Below are 15436 nucleotides of genomic sequence, written 5' to 3'. Positions count from 1 at the left end.
CACTAATCTTGAAATCAATGTACTCTATTCCACACTATCGTAGGCTTTTGCGATATCTAACGTGACTAATGCAGAAAGCTCACCAGATACATTTGCAAGGCGAATTCGGCTTTCCAAATCAACATGAGCCGACCATATAGAGCACCCCTGTCTAAATCCTACTTGCCTTGGTGAAAGGATGTCCTGACGAGCGATGAATTCACTGAGCCTTCTATGAAGAATTCTTTCAATTATTTTAACTAGGTTTGAAGTAAGCGAAATTGGCCGAATGTTATCTAGGACATATCCGAGGCTTGGATTTTTTCGCAGCAACACAACTTTAGCAATTTTCCATGCGTTTGGAATCCATGCGTGCTGTAAGGAGCAGTTAACAATATTCAAAAGCTCCTCGGGATGGGAATTACTCAGCCACAGCTGCCATTCACTTCTTCGCTCTGGTCTTCTGCCACCAACACAGCGTGGCACTATATTAAAAAGAGTCGGAGAGAGTACAGACCCTTGTGGTGTTCCTTTATTTCCCAATTTAATGTTTTCGAGCGACTGCCCTCTCATGCTGATAGTGGCTGTACGATTTGAGAGAAAGCCCCTCACATAGTTGTATGTCTTGACGCCTACGTTTAGTGCACTAAGGTTCTTAAGTAAGGCTTCATGTTTGACATTGTCAAACGCCTTGGAGACGTCCAGACCCACAATTACTTTGGTGTCAACCGTCTTTTCGTCTATTATCTTCTCCTTTAGCTGTAGCATAATATCGCACGTCGATAGGTGGGATCTGAAACCTGTCATAGTATCAGGGTACAGGTTTTCATCTTCCATGAACCTAGCCAGTCTTGTTTGGATGACGTGCTCCATCAATTTTCCTACGCAAGATGTGATGGAAATAGGTCTGAGATGTTCAAGACTGAGCTTTTCCCTGGCTTAGGAATGAAGACTACATTGGCCGTTTTCCAAGCTTGCGGTATTTCTCCCTTGTCCCAGCATTCTTGCATATAAGCTGCAAGTTGAGGAATGGAGCCGTCGTCAAGATTCCTGAGCATTCTGTTGTTCATTTTGTCCGGACCGGCAGCCGTTTTTGTTTCAAGTCGGTTAATTTCAGCCCTGACTTCTCCAACCATGATGGGGTTGTCTAGGTCCGGGTTTTTTGAACCAGCGTAGTCTGCGCAGCAGAGGTATCGATCCCTAACCTCCGGTAATAACTCCGTCGTCTGACTTTCATATTTATACACAAGCTTTTGAAGTTGTTGTCGGGCCTCCGACTTGGTTTTCTCTGGGTCTAATAGATGCCGTAGTAGCTGGTATGTTTTAGTACTGCCAATCTATCTATCCATTTGATCACAGATACTACCCCACTTTTGCCTGGTAAGTTCTAATGCATAATCTTCGATCTCTTTATTCAGTGCAGCAACTTCCTTTCGGAGATTCCTGTCTCCTCTTTTCTGACTGATTTTTCGCTCTAGGTTTTTCTTTTTCTTCCACATGCTTACAAGATGTCTATCAACAACTTCCTCATCGCCAGCGTCAATCTCTTCAGTAGCGTGCTGAACCCACTGGATCACCCCTTTACTCCAATTGTTAATATCATTTATGGGGTCTTGTTCCGACCTGATATTTCTAAAGGTCACCCAATCTACAGTTTTTAACTTTTCTCTTATTGATCACCAGCGGGCCATTGGCAACAATAATCTCTAAAATTCTATGATCACTACCTGGGTCTTTGCCGGTATTGCACCACGTGGCGGCGGTGGCACGGCTGACCAGGGTAAGATCTGGCGTCGTGTTTTGAGATACGCTATTTCCTTTCCTTGTTGGCTGCATTGGGTCTGTTATAAGTATGCGCTCATGTTGTTGAATTTCGTTCCACAAATTTCTGCCCTTAACCTGGGTGAATTTATAACCCCATGTCGTATGATGCGCATTAAAGTCGCCCAAAATCAATAGTAGACCATTTCCTGAAATAACCTTCGTTTTCGTGAAAAGATCACCAAAGTTGATTTTGCGCTGCCTGTGGATCTATACACATTCAGGATAAAAAGAATCAGAATCAGAATCAAATTTTATTGTTACTATGAAGTAAAGTCTCGTGCCTCGCAAGCGCAAAGACTCTTGTCTTTGCGCCTGCGAGGCACGAGTTCGACTAAAACATGATCATCATCATCATCATCATCATCATCATCATCATCATCATCATCATAATTAATTTTACCCTTAAGAGCCTCTCTCGGGGCATTACATAAGGGGGGGGGGAACAATCCAAGTACAAATTTCAATGAAAATGCAGTTCATGGTTACAGTTTTTGAATTACTAAAACATACAGGTAGCAACAAAAAACAAAAAGAAAACAGAGCATGTCAAACGAAATATTCAACAGTCAATTCGCGGTCAAAAGTATACAGGCGGCAGAGAACAAACAACAAAAAAAGACAAACAGCGATTAAGAGTCAAGGGTAGCTAGTAATAAATCTCTAAATTTAACAGCAACTTGTTCGCTGACAATAGCATCCGTCAAACCGTTCCACTCATCGATAGCCGTAGGAAGAAATGATTTATTAAAAGCGTTAGTAGAACCAAACAGACGTTGGATACTCAGGGAATTAAATAGGCGACGATATGTTCGGACAGGCGGAAGTAAAAGTGAACCATGTAGGTGAGGAAAGCTGTAGTAAAGTTTGTGAAAAAGACAGAGACGTGAAATTTTCCGTCGAGCTGACAAAACAGGCAGACCGAGGGATGATTTGATTTGACTGATGCTTGCTCGTTTGTCATAATTTGCGGAGATGAATTTGGCGGCACGATTTTGGACGGTTTCCAGAATGTTAATTAGGTATATCTGATGAGGGCTCCAAATTGCAGATGCGTATCCCATTTTAGTACGAACAAAAGTTTCAAAGGCCAATTTGCGAAGGCTTGCAGGTGATAATGACAATGATCTCCTAAGATAGCCAAGAGTTTTTGAGGCATCGGCAGCTAGTTTGGTAATATGCTCGGTCCAGGTTAGTCTGCTTGTAATTACAACGCCCAGGTATCGGTAAGAATCCACTTGGGATAACACTGTTGAGTTTAATGAATACGGATGGATGACGTTAGTGTGTTTTCGTGAGACAGACATGAACTTACATTTGGAAGTATTCGGCCTCATCATCCACTGAGCGCACCAGTTATCAATGATGTGTAAATCTTGCTGTAGTATTAGCTGATCTTCGGGAGATGATATGCGACTGTAGATGACGCAATCGTCAGCAAAAAGCCGAACCGTTGATGAAATGCCGGAAGGAAGGTCATTTACGTAGATTAAAAAAAGGAGCGGGCCGAGAACCGAGCCCTGAGGGACGCCAGAGATTACTGGAGTAGTATCAGAATGGGCCCCACCGATAACAGTGAATTGCGACCGGTGGGTTAGGAAGCACTTAATCCATGATAAGGTCAGGGGGTCAAGGGAAAGTGAAGAAAGTTTGTTGATTAGTCGTTGGTGAGGGACGAGATCGAAGGCCTTTGAAAAGTCGACAAAAATAACATCAGTCTGAAATGACAAATCAAGGTTGAGATGAAGATCAGTCGTAATATCAAAAAGTTGAGTTTCGCATGAGAGCCCTGAACGAAAACCATGCTGCTTATGAAAAAAGAAAGAGTGATCATCGAGGTGACGAGCAACATGTGAATATATTATATGTTCCATAAGTTTGCAAGCGATGCACGTTAGTGAAATGGGGCGATAGTTAGATGGGTCAGATCGCTTGCCTGACTTGAAAACTGGTACAACCTTCCCAAGTTTCCAATCATCTGGGATGAAACCTTCAGAAATGGACTGTTTAAAAATTATCTCCGAAAATTTACTAGAAATGATATTAGTAGCCTTTAAGACTTTGGCAGGAATATTGTCAGGTCAGGGGGAGCTGGATATTTTTAATTTCTTTATCAGACTGCTGATGCCTTCGGAGGTAATGTCAATGGGTGGCATTTGTGAAAAATTAGATCTCGGCATGACTGGAATACTATGAAGTGGTTCAGAAGTGAAGACTGAAGTGAAGTAAGTATTCATAACGTCCGCCCGCTGTGGGAGAGGAACGTGTGAACCATCGGAGTTGGTTAAGGATATATTGTGCGTGTTATTGTTAGGGTTGAAAAGTTTCCAAAACTTCTTTGGATTAGTTCGGGCAATGTTAAGCAAGTCATTATGAAAAAATTTCTTTTTGGAGCGCTTCAGCAAGTGAGTGTATTCACGAAGGCATGCGAAATACCTGTTCCATTTTGTTATTGACTCAAAGTTTTTAGCAGCGCGAAAAAGACGTTTTTTCTTTTGAGATAGTTTCTTTAGGAGATTAGAATACCATGGTCGCTGAGCATAGCCTGGAACACGAATAAGGGGGACGTGGTTATCGATAAGGGTTAATAATTTCTGCTTGAACAATAACCAGTTTTGGTCAACTGTTCGGGTAAAAGCAGACAGGGTGAAGGAGACCAAAAATTTATTAAGTTCAGAGTTAATCGTCGAGAAGTTGGCGTTGTTAAAGTCGCGTATTAATTTCTTCGAAGGTCTTCGCGAAGGTAAGGCAATGGACAATGAAAACAATACAACATTATGGTCACTCAGACCGGGAATGCATGACACTGGCTGAATTAAATCTGGGTTGGAGACAAGAACAAGATCAAGAGTGGTTGTCCCACGAGTTGGCATTGTGACTGATTGCGATAGGTTAAAAAGGAGGCACAGTTCGAGGAAATCTCTGGATTGTCGTGAACTAGCACACAAGTTGTCCCAGTCAATATCAGGGTAATTAAAGTCCCCGCATAGCAAGAAGTTTGCGTGAGGAAACCGGGATATCAGATCAAAAAGAACATTTTGAAGGTCATCTGTGAAAGAGTGGTCGCAGTCGGGTGCGCGGTAACAGGCTATAAGAATGTTTTTGCACGTGGGAAGGATTATTTCAACACAAAGAATTTCAAAATTCGTGCAGATTGTCACAGTTTGGGAGGGTAGGCTGTCTTTCACGAAAACTAAAATACCACCTCCTCTGCGTCTGTTCCTATCAAGTCTGTAAGACGTGAAATGGGTGTTGCTGTGACGTAATTCATTGTCGTGAATATCAGGGGTTAGCCATGACTCAGTTAGGATTGCGATGTCGGTGCTGCGAGTTACCCGTCTCGTGCTGCAATGTCGCAATGTTTCTCTTTACGAAGGCGGTAACTTGGGTATCATTACCCGACCCGGCAAAAGATTTGGAACCTGCCAATTTTGCATTTTTCCCACACTCCTGGATCGCAATAACCTGCGGTCGATCGGCGTTGGTAAGAAAAGATTGTAAAACCGCACGTTTGCGCGAGAAACCCCTACAGTTTCACTGCCAAATAGTATTACTGTAAGGGTGCAGAGCCATCATGGTTTAGCTTGAGCGCTTGGCATAGCCATTCTATCTCTCGGTCCCTGCTAGCAAATTCAGCCTTAATTTGCTCAATAGCGTTGCCTACTTGTTTCATCTGTTCTAGTACAGCTTGGAGCATACCTTGTAATGACTTTGTTTCCACCTCAAGCGCTTCAATTCTCACTCCGTGATTCTCTTCAATTTCGGTTTCTTTAGCCCTCTTCTTCTTTAAAAGCGTTTGGTTTGCTACTTGGGGTGTTTCCAGCGCCTTCCATGGTTTACTGGTTAGATGAGCCTTAATCTCATCAAGCTGTTTGCGTAATTCCGCATTTTGCTCCTGTAATATTCTGTTTTGCTCTTTAAGAGCATTAATCCTCTCTGTACAAGCATCCTGGGAGACCTTAGTTACCCAACCCACCTGTGGTCCTGTGGATTTTGACTTCTCCTGGACACAATCACCACCATCATGGGATGCCTCGTGAGAAACTCCCGGCTTCTCCAGCGGTAGCAATCGGGGGAAGGATTCCGAGCGCCCTCTCGATCTACTTCGATGCTTGGATTTGCGCCTCGAACGATCTTGAACCCCGTCTGTCCTGCTGTGCCGTTGCGTGCCCTCTTCGGCCTTGCATCGTTCTTCTTGCTCCCACGCTTCTTCAAGCTTCATTTCCCACTGTTGTTTCTTCACTGTATAAGGTGTCCGAAAAAGTTCTTTGCACCTTTTGTCTCCGGTCACGTGTTCCTTGCCACACAGACGGCACCTCAGCGTACATTCATGGTCCTTGGGTGGGGAGGCCACCCCAAAACCATTTTTCGTGCGGGCTGTCACATACGTCGGATCGATGTCCCAGCTCACCACACTTGTAACACACTTCATATCTCTTCTTGTAGAGAAAGCATTTCATCGGCGTCCCAAAGCAGATCATCCATCTCGGCACGTAGTCGTCAACAAAGGTGATGATTACCGAAGTGGAGTTGCCCATCCTTCGCACACCAAGAATAGGACGATTCCCTTCGTGTGAGAAAGCCAGTTCCAATTCTCTCTCAGAGAGTCTGATATCAAGTCCACGTACCACTCCTCTGCCACAGCTTTCAGGCGCAGCCATATATGTCTTCACCTCGTACTCCTTGCCGTCGAGCTTTATGACTTTCAGGTCCAACATTTTCTTGGCATCCTCCTCCCTGGGCGTGCTGTATATCAATGTTCCTTGCTTGTCGTTGACAACGATCGTGTCCTCCTCCCGACCTTTCTGCCATGGAATGCCTGCTGCCATCCTTACTGCTCCACCAATCACAGGTGCCGAGCGTCTGGTGAGCGTCAGTCCTTCTTTGGGCCTGATAATAACCTTGTGATCCGCGTTCGGAAGACGAGGTAGATGCGAAGCTACTGACCGCTCCGCGAGCTTTTTTCCCGCCGGTTTTAATGAGGGTCTCCCGCTTACAGCATGCTTGTCGCCATTGAAGCCGGCCGGCATCGTGCTGTCTTCTTTTCCGCATCCACTGCTAGTTGACGCCGCCCTGGTGGCGCCATCGCGATCCCGTTGTTGACTCTCCTGGAGCTCCGCCACACGTTTCGACACTTTCGTCACCCAGTCCGAGCTTTCCAATTCTTCTTGATCGGCATCTCTACCATTAACAGTCACTTCCATCGTCATAGTGCTTGCTCTGACGCTCTACGAGCCGACGCCTGGAGCATCGAACGCCGACCCGACCGCCTCGGCGCTAGGCCTAACGGTGGAGTTGGCGAGACGCACAACGTAGCCGGACACCGAAGGTGCAATAAAATTCTTTAAAATCTACTCACAGTTTTCGGAATGGTAGCCACAGGATCCTGAGCACGTCCGCAACCACACACAACACTTTATCAGCTGGCTGTTGTTCTTTCCGCGTGAAAAAGTGGTAATTTCACGGAGCTGACGTGGAGCCGTGTCTCACGCCATTGCGAGCCTCGCGCGTTCCATGAGTCATCAAAACATTAGTTTGACACGATGTAATTCTATCTTCATTGCGGTGATCAATGCGAGCAGATGTATATGAGGGCATTGTGAGTAATTTGTTTTTCAGATGGTTGTTGTAGTAAATTTTATGTAAGAGAAATATTGAAGTTAGAGACCTGCGATGAGAGAGACGAGGGAGTGACAAACTTGATTTCATAGCGGTTACTCTACTTGTTCGGTGATGGTTACAGAGTATGAAACGACAGGCACGATTTGAACAGCTTATAAGTGTCAAATGAGTAAAAAAATGTCTGGTCTCCAGACAGATGCTGAATACTCTAATTTCTAGTGAACCAGTGTTTTGTAAACAGCGATTTTATTGAACTCGGTGAATGAGAAAAGTCTCTGTGAACATGCCAAAGAAGGTGGTTGGCATTATTAATAGTATTATCAATATGAGTTTTGCAGGACAGGTTAGAAGCAGTATGAACACCGAGGCAGTACATTATTAGAGAACATAGCTACAAGAGCAATATTGTTACAGTGCTAAGTGGGAGATCTGTCTGAATTTTGAAAAAAATACGCATGTTCTTGCACATAATAATGTTTAGTTTCATACTTTCTAGCGTTCCACCAATCGAAAACCTTGTTAATGTCTGATTTAAGGTAAGACCTTATTGTGATCCATTTCGCGGTAAATAACACAATCGTCAGCAAAAAGATTTATTTCTTTGAAGGATTGCGCTAGCGAACACGTGGCGCCCGGACGGAAGCGTTATAGGATCTTGCTTTCTGATAACATCGCTCTTCTTAGGCCAAGTCACAAGTTCAGTGCACTGAGAAATTTAAAAACAAGGTAGTACTCGGAATGGCTGCAACACCAATGTACAGCAAGGAAAGCCGTAATAAGTTTAATCCGCTTGTGGAACTGCGTCCGGTAGTCTGCAATATGTAATCGTTTCAAGAGTTGCGCACGGCCCCGCTAAAGTGGTGCAGGGTTAGAGTGCTCGCCCACCACTCGAAAGGCCCGCGTTTGAATCCCATGTGTAGCGGCTGAGCCATTATTTTCAAGTGTAACTTAATATAGCTGCCTTGATTTCGTTTGTTTATGAAAACTAGTACAGTTGGTAGGTATGGCAACAAAAAGTAATTTGGAATGTGCAGTTCATATAAATTTGACGCTGAACGCAATTATTTGGATTGCCACCGCATGGCATTGAACAAAAACGTAAAGTATGACCACCGAGATTTCTCAAAAGGTTGTTAACAGCCTTTTGATCACCTTTTTGTTGTTCACAGATGTTGCAGTTTCTATACATATGCTGTAGAGCGGTTCATGGACGGAGGTTCTTAATGTGCTTCACACCTAAAAGCACGTGGGCAAGCGTGTGGACGTCTATGTGTGCGCGCTTCTTTCCGTAGAGACTACACGAGTGCTGTTATGTTGGTCCACCTCACCAATAGGGACGCGCATGCCTCATCGCCTTCCCTAACTGGAAGACTTTGTAAGTAAAATAAAGTTGTGTCAAAGTCTTTAGTTTTATTCAGGTGGCTTAGTGGCACCATTACCAACTTCAGAAGCTGAGTTCAGTCAGCGACTATTGTTTCGCGTGGCAGTTGCGTAGTATTTTGTATCTCAAGATTTATGATACATATTGAATGTATCAGAAATGCAGATACAGATACTCGTCTTGCGAGACGTATCGTGATACAGAGACAGGATACCCAAAGTGTATCTGAGATAGTATCCAAGATGCATGCACCTTCGATACTGCCCAGCCCTGGGTTCGCAGGTAGGTAAATTCACTCATGAACCGAGTAGCTGAAAATCCCACTGAGTGAGGCCACTTGAGTACAATTTTTGCGAATTTAGGTGCGAGTGAGTCCGGCTGACTTTGATACTTGTGAGACAATTGTGAGCTTCAGTGCAAGTAAGCCGGTTTGAGCAGGATATTGGTGATTCTGAGTCCGAATGAACTCGACTAAGGGGAACTTAGGAATGTTTCCCGGAGGAGAATTTTGGAATAGAATGATTTAAAATTTGGTTCCAGGAATAAATATCATGTGTCAGGATAGTCGCTGGGAACAACATAATGTACCACTCATTCGTAAGTCGTGAATGAATGATAAGGAGACAGAAAAAAATTGAGGTAAGAACTTCAGTAAAGTTGATACCTTTTTTTTTAAATTTCATCCCTTCTCACCTGCACTAGGTAAAATTTACATCGATTCTTTGCAATCAGTACCTTTAACTACCAAAACTTCTGTTCTTGCGCAGGCGTCTTTGAAGGCTGGGCTTGTCGATTTATCAAGCAGTGTACCAAGGCACGAAACACCACTGAAGTAATGATGCGGATTGTGGTGCGTGGCCGGGACACCGTGGAAGATCTGGGAAGAAGCGGCTTATGATGAACATTACTGTGTCGCCAAAAGGAAGATGGTGATGATGATCGTGGCGGAGAAAGAACGTGGACCACAAGCTGAAGGGAAAAAGAAGGCTCGGGAGAACCAGAGTTTCCTTGACCGATCACCTTGAGTGGCTATGTTCCACAGTTGAAGGCCACAAACAAACAAACAAACAAACAAACAAACAAACAAACAAACAAACAAACAAACAAACAAACAAACAAACAAACAAACAAACAAACAAACAAACAAACAAACAAACAAACAAACAAACAAACAAGCAAACAAACAAGCAAACAAGCAAACAAACAAACAAACAAACCGAAGAAGTCAGTCTCTTGCTCTTCATTTTTGTAATGTTTTCTTTCTTCTTACATTATTTTTGATGGTAAGCAATGGTAGAGTTATCATCCACAGGCGACTGTATGTTTTCTTGGCCGATTCCCCAGAGTGGTTATGTGCCATAGTATCTATTCTACAAGGAAATAAACGGGGGATTGAGTAGAACGAGAGTGGGCGGACGTCTGGAACGGCAGTTCGTGTCGTTAGAGTGCTCGCGTGTCGGCGTCCGGTGTTCAGCTACCATGCCAACGGGCCGGAGATCCCATTCGTTGTTCCTCGGTGCACAATACGAGCGTCCTGTTGCGAGTGTTCCAGCAGTGCCCAGACCCAGTTCGTGGTTTCTCGGTGTGTTAGCGGCCTGGTGCGGGCATTCCTGAGGAACCGCGATCGATGTTCTTGAAGAAGCCTAAGCTTAAAGCGGCTGGCTAACCACTAGGTGGGCACAGCAGCAACCTCGAAGTCAACCGGCTGCTGGGACTCCCTGCCGACCCCTTTGCGACCGGGGCGGATGCGGTGATAAAATCGCCCTAGGATACGACGAGCCGTCTAGACCTTATCGTCAGGACACGCAGCGACACCACCACCACGACGACTGTCACGGTGACCTCGGCTACGGCCCCTTGAAGAAGGCGATCGCAAGTGCTAGACAAGTTGTGAATGAGATGAATGGTTGCCGAACATTGGTTAGTCTGCGTAAATATTGTTTGTCCTGTTATGTTGTGGATAAAGACGTCTGTATTGCATGGTGAAGGCCCCAACTGCCGCGTCATTTTAACGCGACAGCGTTAGGTCGTGTCGCAAAAATTCCACCGTTGGAGTCCGTACCGTTGGTTGTGAGCAAAAAATTCTCCACGAGCGAAAAATCAAGAAAAATGCAAATGAAATAAAGAATAAAATTTTCCGTCTGATTGAGGATTGAACCAGGGCCGTTCGCATGACAATAAGGTGCTCTACCACAAAGCCACAATGTTACTTGCAGCTGCTTCGGAAAAAAAAAACACTACATAAATGTCATGTAGTTGGAGGAGTCGTCTAAACGAATTTTGTTCGACAAGTGTCAGGACGAAAACGGGCACATTCGGCGATTTGTAGGCGCATTTGGGATGCCATCAAACTACGCCGAAAAAGGCTGGAATAATGCAGGTATCGCCGCTAAAAAACGGACAAGAACTTTCAAACAGCTCTAAAAATGGACAACTATGTCCATCTAGCAGAAAACATATCATGCCTTTCCAGAGGCGTTCATCAAGCAAACAGCAAACGCTAGATAATGTGCTGCCATCTGTGAGGCATTGTGAGACTCTATAGCCTCCAAGATCGTAAGCGTGCGGCGTGTATCTTGGAGGCCATGCGACTCTTGCTTTACATCAAAAACCTGCATGTACCATTCGCGCGCGTGCGCTGGTACAATGTACTGTGTGCGTGCGTGTGTGCATGTGTGGGCGTGCGTAACAAAACATATTAATAAGTAGGCAATCATCGGTTGAAGGGCGCACAAGGGCCGGATTTAGCTATCACGTTCAACTCTTAAAGGCGGAGCTTAGGGTCCTCCAATTTTCATGAAGAGATCATGGGCTCGAACATCAGCGCGTTTTCCGCCGCATCCACATTCTCCAAATTTGAGTTGTGCACACCTACACACCGGCTGCATTTTGGACTCTCATTAACTGATCTGTTCTTGGCGAGCGAAATGGTTCTTTCCCAGTCAAGTTTATGCAGCTTCAAGTTGAGCTGCGAGTCTGAGTTCGGCTGAGTAAAACTATGGCGATTGCTAGTCTAAGTGATCTAGGCTGAACGGAATATAAGTGGTCTTGAGTCAAAGTAAGGTCGATTGAGCTATGGTATTACACATACAGTTACTGCAATTTGAGGTCTAGTTATGAAACCTTGGGAGAACGAAGAGTGCTCATCGTTATACGCGGAAACTTGGCGCCATCATTAACTGAGAAATCATCCAACTGAGAATGTTTCTATGTTTTTATTCAACATAAGTCATCTTGTCTAAGAGTTGCCTCATTCCCTGTGCAATTATTTCTCAACACGTCTTTCCTTGTAGTATGGTTTTGTTAGTCTTGATAAATAGTTTTATGCAAGCGACAGCAGCTGGGGCACGTATGTGGCTTTATACAAATAAGGAAAGCCCCAAAAACCTTGTAGGCAAGTCCCCAGAGCACGGGCCTTCCGATGAACACGGCTTTTGCACCGAGGCAGAGGGCCTTGGCAACGTCGGTGCCGCAGCGCACGCCCCCGTCCAGGTACACCTCGCAGCGGCCCGCCACAGCACGAACCACTTCCGGCAGGCACTCGATCTGCAGAAGCAAAGCGAGTGCACATCCGCAACCTTAAATACCTTTATGACTGCACCAGAAAAAAAGACAGATTGATTGTGTTAACATTTCCAAACACTGTAGTTGAGCACTGCGTATCCTTTCGCCCGACTTTTTTGAAACGGTCAATTTAACAAATGCTAACGTGGCATGTGCGATGTAATACACCCCAGTCTCACGCCCAGTGACACTTTCTCTGCACCTTTGTCCGCCTCATACGCAAGGTGGCATTGGCTTTTTTGAAGTTGCAGCAATGCTTCATCCGGAAAGTCATGTTGTTTTTATGATGGCAAAATTTGTGAACACAAGTGTGCTCTAGCCGACAAGTGTATTTACGAACTTTTTCATCACAAGCTTCCTTTTTCCTCTTCCTGCCGCTTTTTGGCGTAGTCTTTCCGCATTTTATGTCACTTTACTGCATCACGTATATTGAACATTAGGACTCCATGAGGGCGTTTTTGAAAACAGGGTTCCAAAATGTGTGTTTTCTCATTTATTCGAGTTCATACAAACGTAAATAATGCTACAGTACGCGCTAACACATGCAAGCTCTCGTATAGAAATCGACCCATAGAAATCGACCCACTTGGTACCCATCAAAATCGCACGTGCCCCATCGCGCCATTTCCAATGCTCTTAAAAAGGCGAGATATGCAGGACCATAATAGCTCATTGGCAATACGGGTCCCAGTTGCCGGAAAAAAGTGCTTCCAAGGAAGAGTCGAGAAGCCAAGCGGAGCGAAAGCTGTTGCGCGCTGTGTCCTATTACGCAATATATTGGACAATTCCCATTGCTAGGTCTCAGAAGGCTACATTCAACGCAGATATAAACGAGGCTGAGTATTTATTTGCACATACAGCTTATTCATTTGCACTTGATCCACGATCTCCGAAACCTTAATTAACTATTGAAAATCTGTATTTGGAAATGACAGTAGTACTACCACTGATACTGGCAGTAACAAGAAAATGCCTCCGTTTCCAGGACTTAAAATTAGTTACACTGGCATTTGCAACCTTCTTTTAAGCATCGACGTTACCAAGTGTGCTCGACAGAATGGTGTATCAAATGTATTCTTGAAACGTCATGCGGAATGGAACGCTCGTTATTTAACCATAATATATTGTAAATCGTTAGATACATCTACTGTGCCGGCTATTTGGAGAATTACCAGTGTTATCCCGTTGTTTACATCCGGTAATAAGTAACTCGTTTTTAAGTACAGGCTTTTTTGTTTAAAAGGTCAGTCAACAGGCTCCAACATCTCCCCCCCCCCACCCACTCCCCTGAAGCAGCCCGACAATTCGTAGAGTAGGCCACGGCGATCACGTTTTCCGAATATTACAGCGCTGCGCGCCACGCAAAGCCTCCATTTCAAAAAGGAAAAAAAAATCCCGTGATCGTTTTCTACACCTTACCGATCCTCCTTTCACCCGGAGTGATGCAAGGTTCCGAGCGGGAACTTGACGTTGCACGCAGCTCGTCGATTGGTCGAAACCAGTCACGACAACGGGCTACGCCTTCCCCTCCGTGTTAGGGAGAAGGGTGGTGAGGCCGCGCGAAAATTTGAAACCAGCCTAAACTGATGTTCTAACCACTGTAGCTTCGTTAATATAGCACGTACTCGCAAAATATTTGTGCCAGCACGGTCACAAAGCAAAAGCCCACACGTTTCTTTTTATAACAATTTTTGTAGCTCAGGTTTATTTGCTGCCCCTTCAATGTGTACCTGTTGTAAACTCCCAGAGCACATAGTTTATAACAATAATTTCAGTACGTCTCAGCATGGTTTCAGCTTTGGCTATCCTACAACTACTCAACTATTTGAATTAACCCACGACATTGCTTCGGCCCTTAATAAGTGAGGTCAGTGTCATGCCGTATTCATAGATTATATAAAAACATTTGAGATGGTATGCCACAGAAAATTTACTAGACTCAGAAAAATCCTTACTGTCGATGAAATACTTGGCTGGATAGCGGATTGCTCACTCTGAAGGCCCCAATTTGTTACTTTCAATAATGCGCAGTCGTCATAGGCCACAGTTACATCCGGCGTACCACAAGGCTCGGTCCTTGGACGCCCATTGTTCATTATTTACATTACCGATGTCACAAAGGTAATTGGGGACTCATCAGAGAAACTGTGATTGTACACTGACGACTGCGTGCTTTATACACCAGCACGTGTAACCATCAAACTGGATTAAGATGGCCTTAATAATGCATTTGTGTGCTTTTGGGGCTCTAGCACTGTGTTGTAAATTAGTATTAATTGCCGAAACCCTGTACAAATGGCATTTACTAATAAAAAGCAGCCACTAGGTTTCAGCTATAGTTACATTGGACAATACCTAAATTATGCGCATGTCTTTCGAATATCTTGGCATAAAATTTGCTGAAAATATAACACCTTCACATTGAAACCATTTGCGCTCGGGCACTTGGGAAGTTGGGGTACCTAAAACGAAGTTTTGAGCACTCAATTCGAAACTGTAAGTTAACCACTTATATCCCTCGTCAGGCCGTTAGTATACAGTACGCCTCAGTAGTATGGTCACCTCACACCGCACTTAACATAAATAAACTTGAGGTAATAAAAAAAGCAATAAGGTTCAGTTTTCACCCACGTGATCGCAATTTCTTTCCTTGATCTCTCGCATTCGCTTGATTGTTAAAGCCACAGGCTCGTCGACGCACGCTTGAGAGTATCATAATGCCACGTTCCATTTCCCAAGTTTTCGTTATCGTCACAAAACACCACACGATTCTCAGCGCAAACCGCGCCTGCAGTTTTCGAGAAGGTTCCGGACTGTAGTAAATCATTTCGATAAGACCACGCCCATTATGCGAACGGTACAGATTGTTCTGGAACCTACGCCACCGCCAGCGATAACGCTAGAACATTCGATGGCAAGAGTATAAATGCCGACGCGCTTCGCCGCTTGTCAGTTGTAGAACAAAAGCCAACGCTATGTTCGCCGCTATCAGTCCGAGACTGCTATCTGTGCAAGACTGCTGCTGTAATCGAACTTTCCGTTTACTGGGCACAGGTTCGCCCAAATAAA

The 15436-nt window shown here is 44.5% G+C and overlaps 1 protein-coding gene across 1 annotated transcript in view; it reads right to left on the bottom strand.

The window, feature by feature from the left end:
- LOC119168590 (2-Hydroxyacid oxidase 1) overlaps positions 1 to 15436 on the bottom strand; it is a 220446-nt gene that overhangs the window by 38155 nt on the left and 166855 nt on the right. Inside the window, exon 6 of the mRNA XM_075890919.1 lies at positions 12191 to 12349. Within this exon, the coding sequence (XP_075747034.1) occupies positions 12191 to 12349 (159 nt within the window). The remainder of the gene's footprint in view (positions 1 to 12190; positions 12350 to 15436) is intronic.

This window comes from Rhipicephalus microplus, chromosome 3 (assembly GCF_043290135.1).
Source record: "Rhipicephalus microplus isolate Deutch F79 chromosome 3, USDA_Rmic, whole genome shotgun sequence".
Lineage (NCBI taxonomy): Eukaryota > Metazoa > Arthropoda > Arachnida > Ixodida > Ixodidae > Rhipicephalus > Rhipicephalus microplus.
This window is presented reverse-complemented; position numbering and strand designations above follow the sequence as displayed.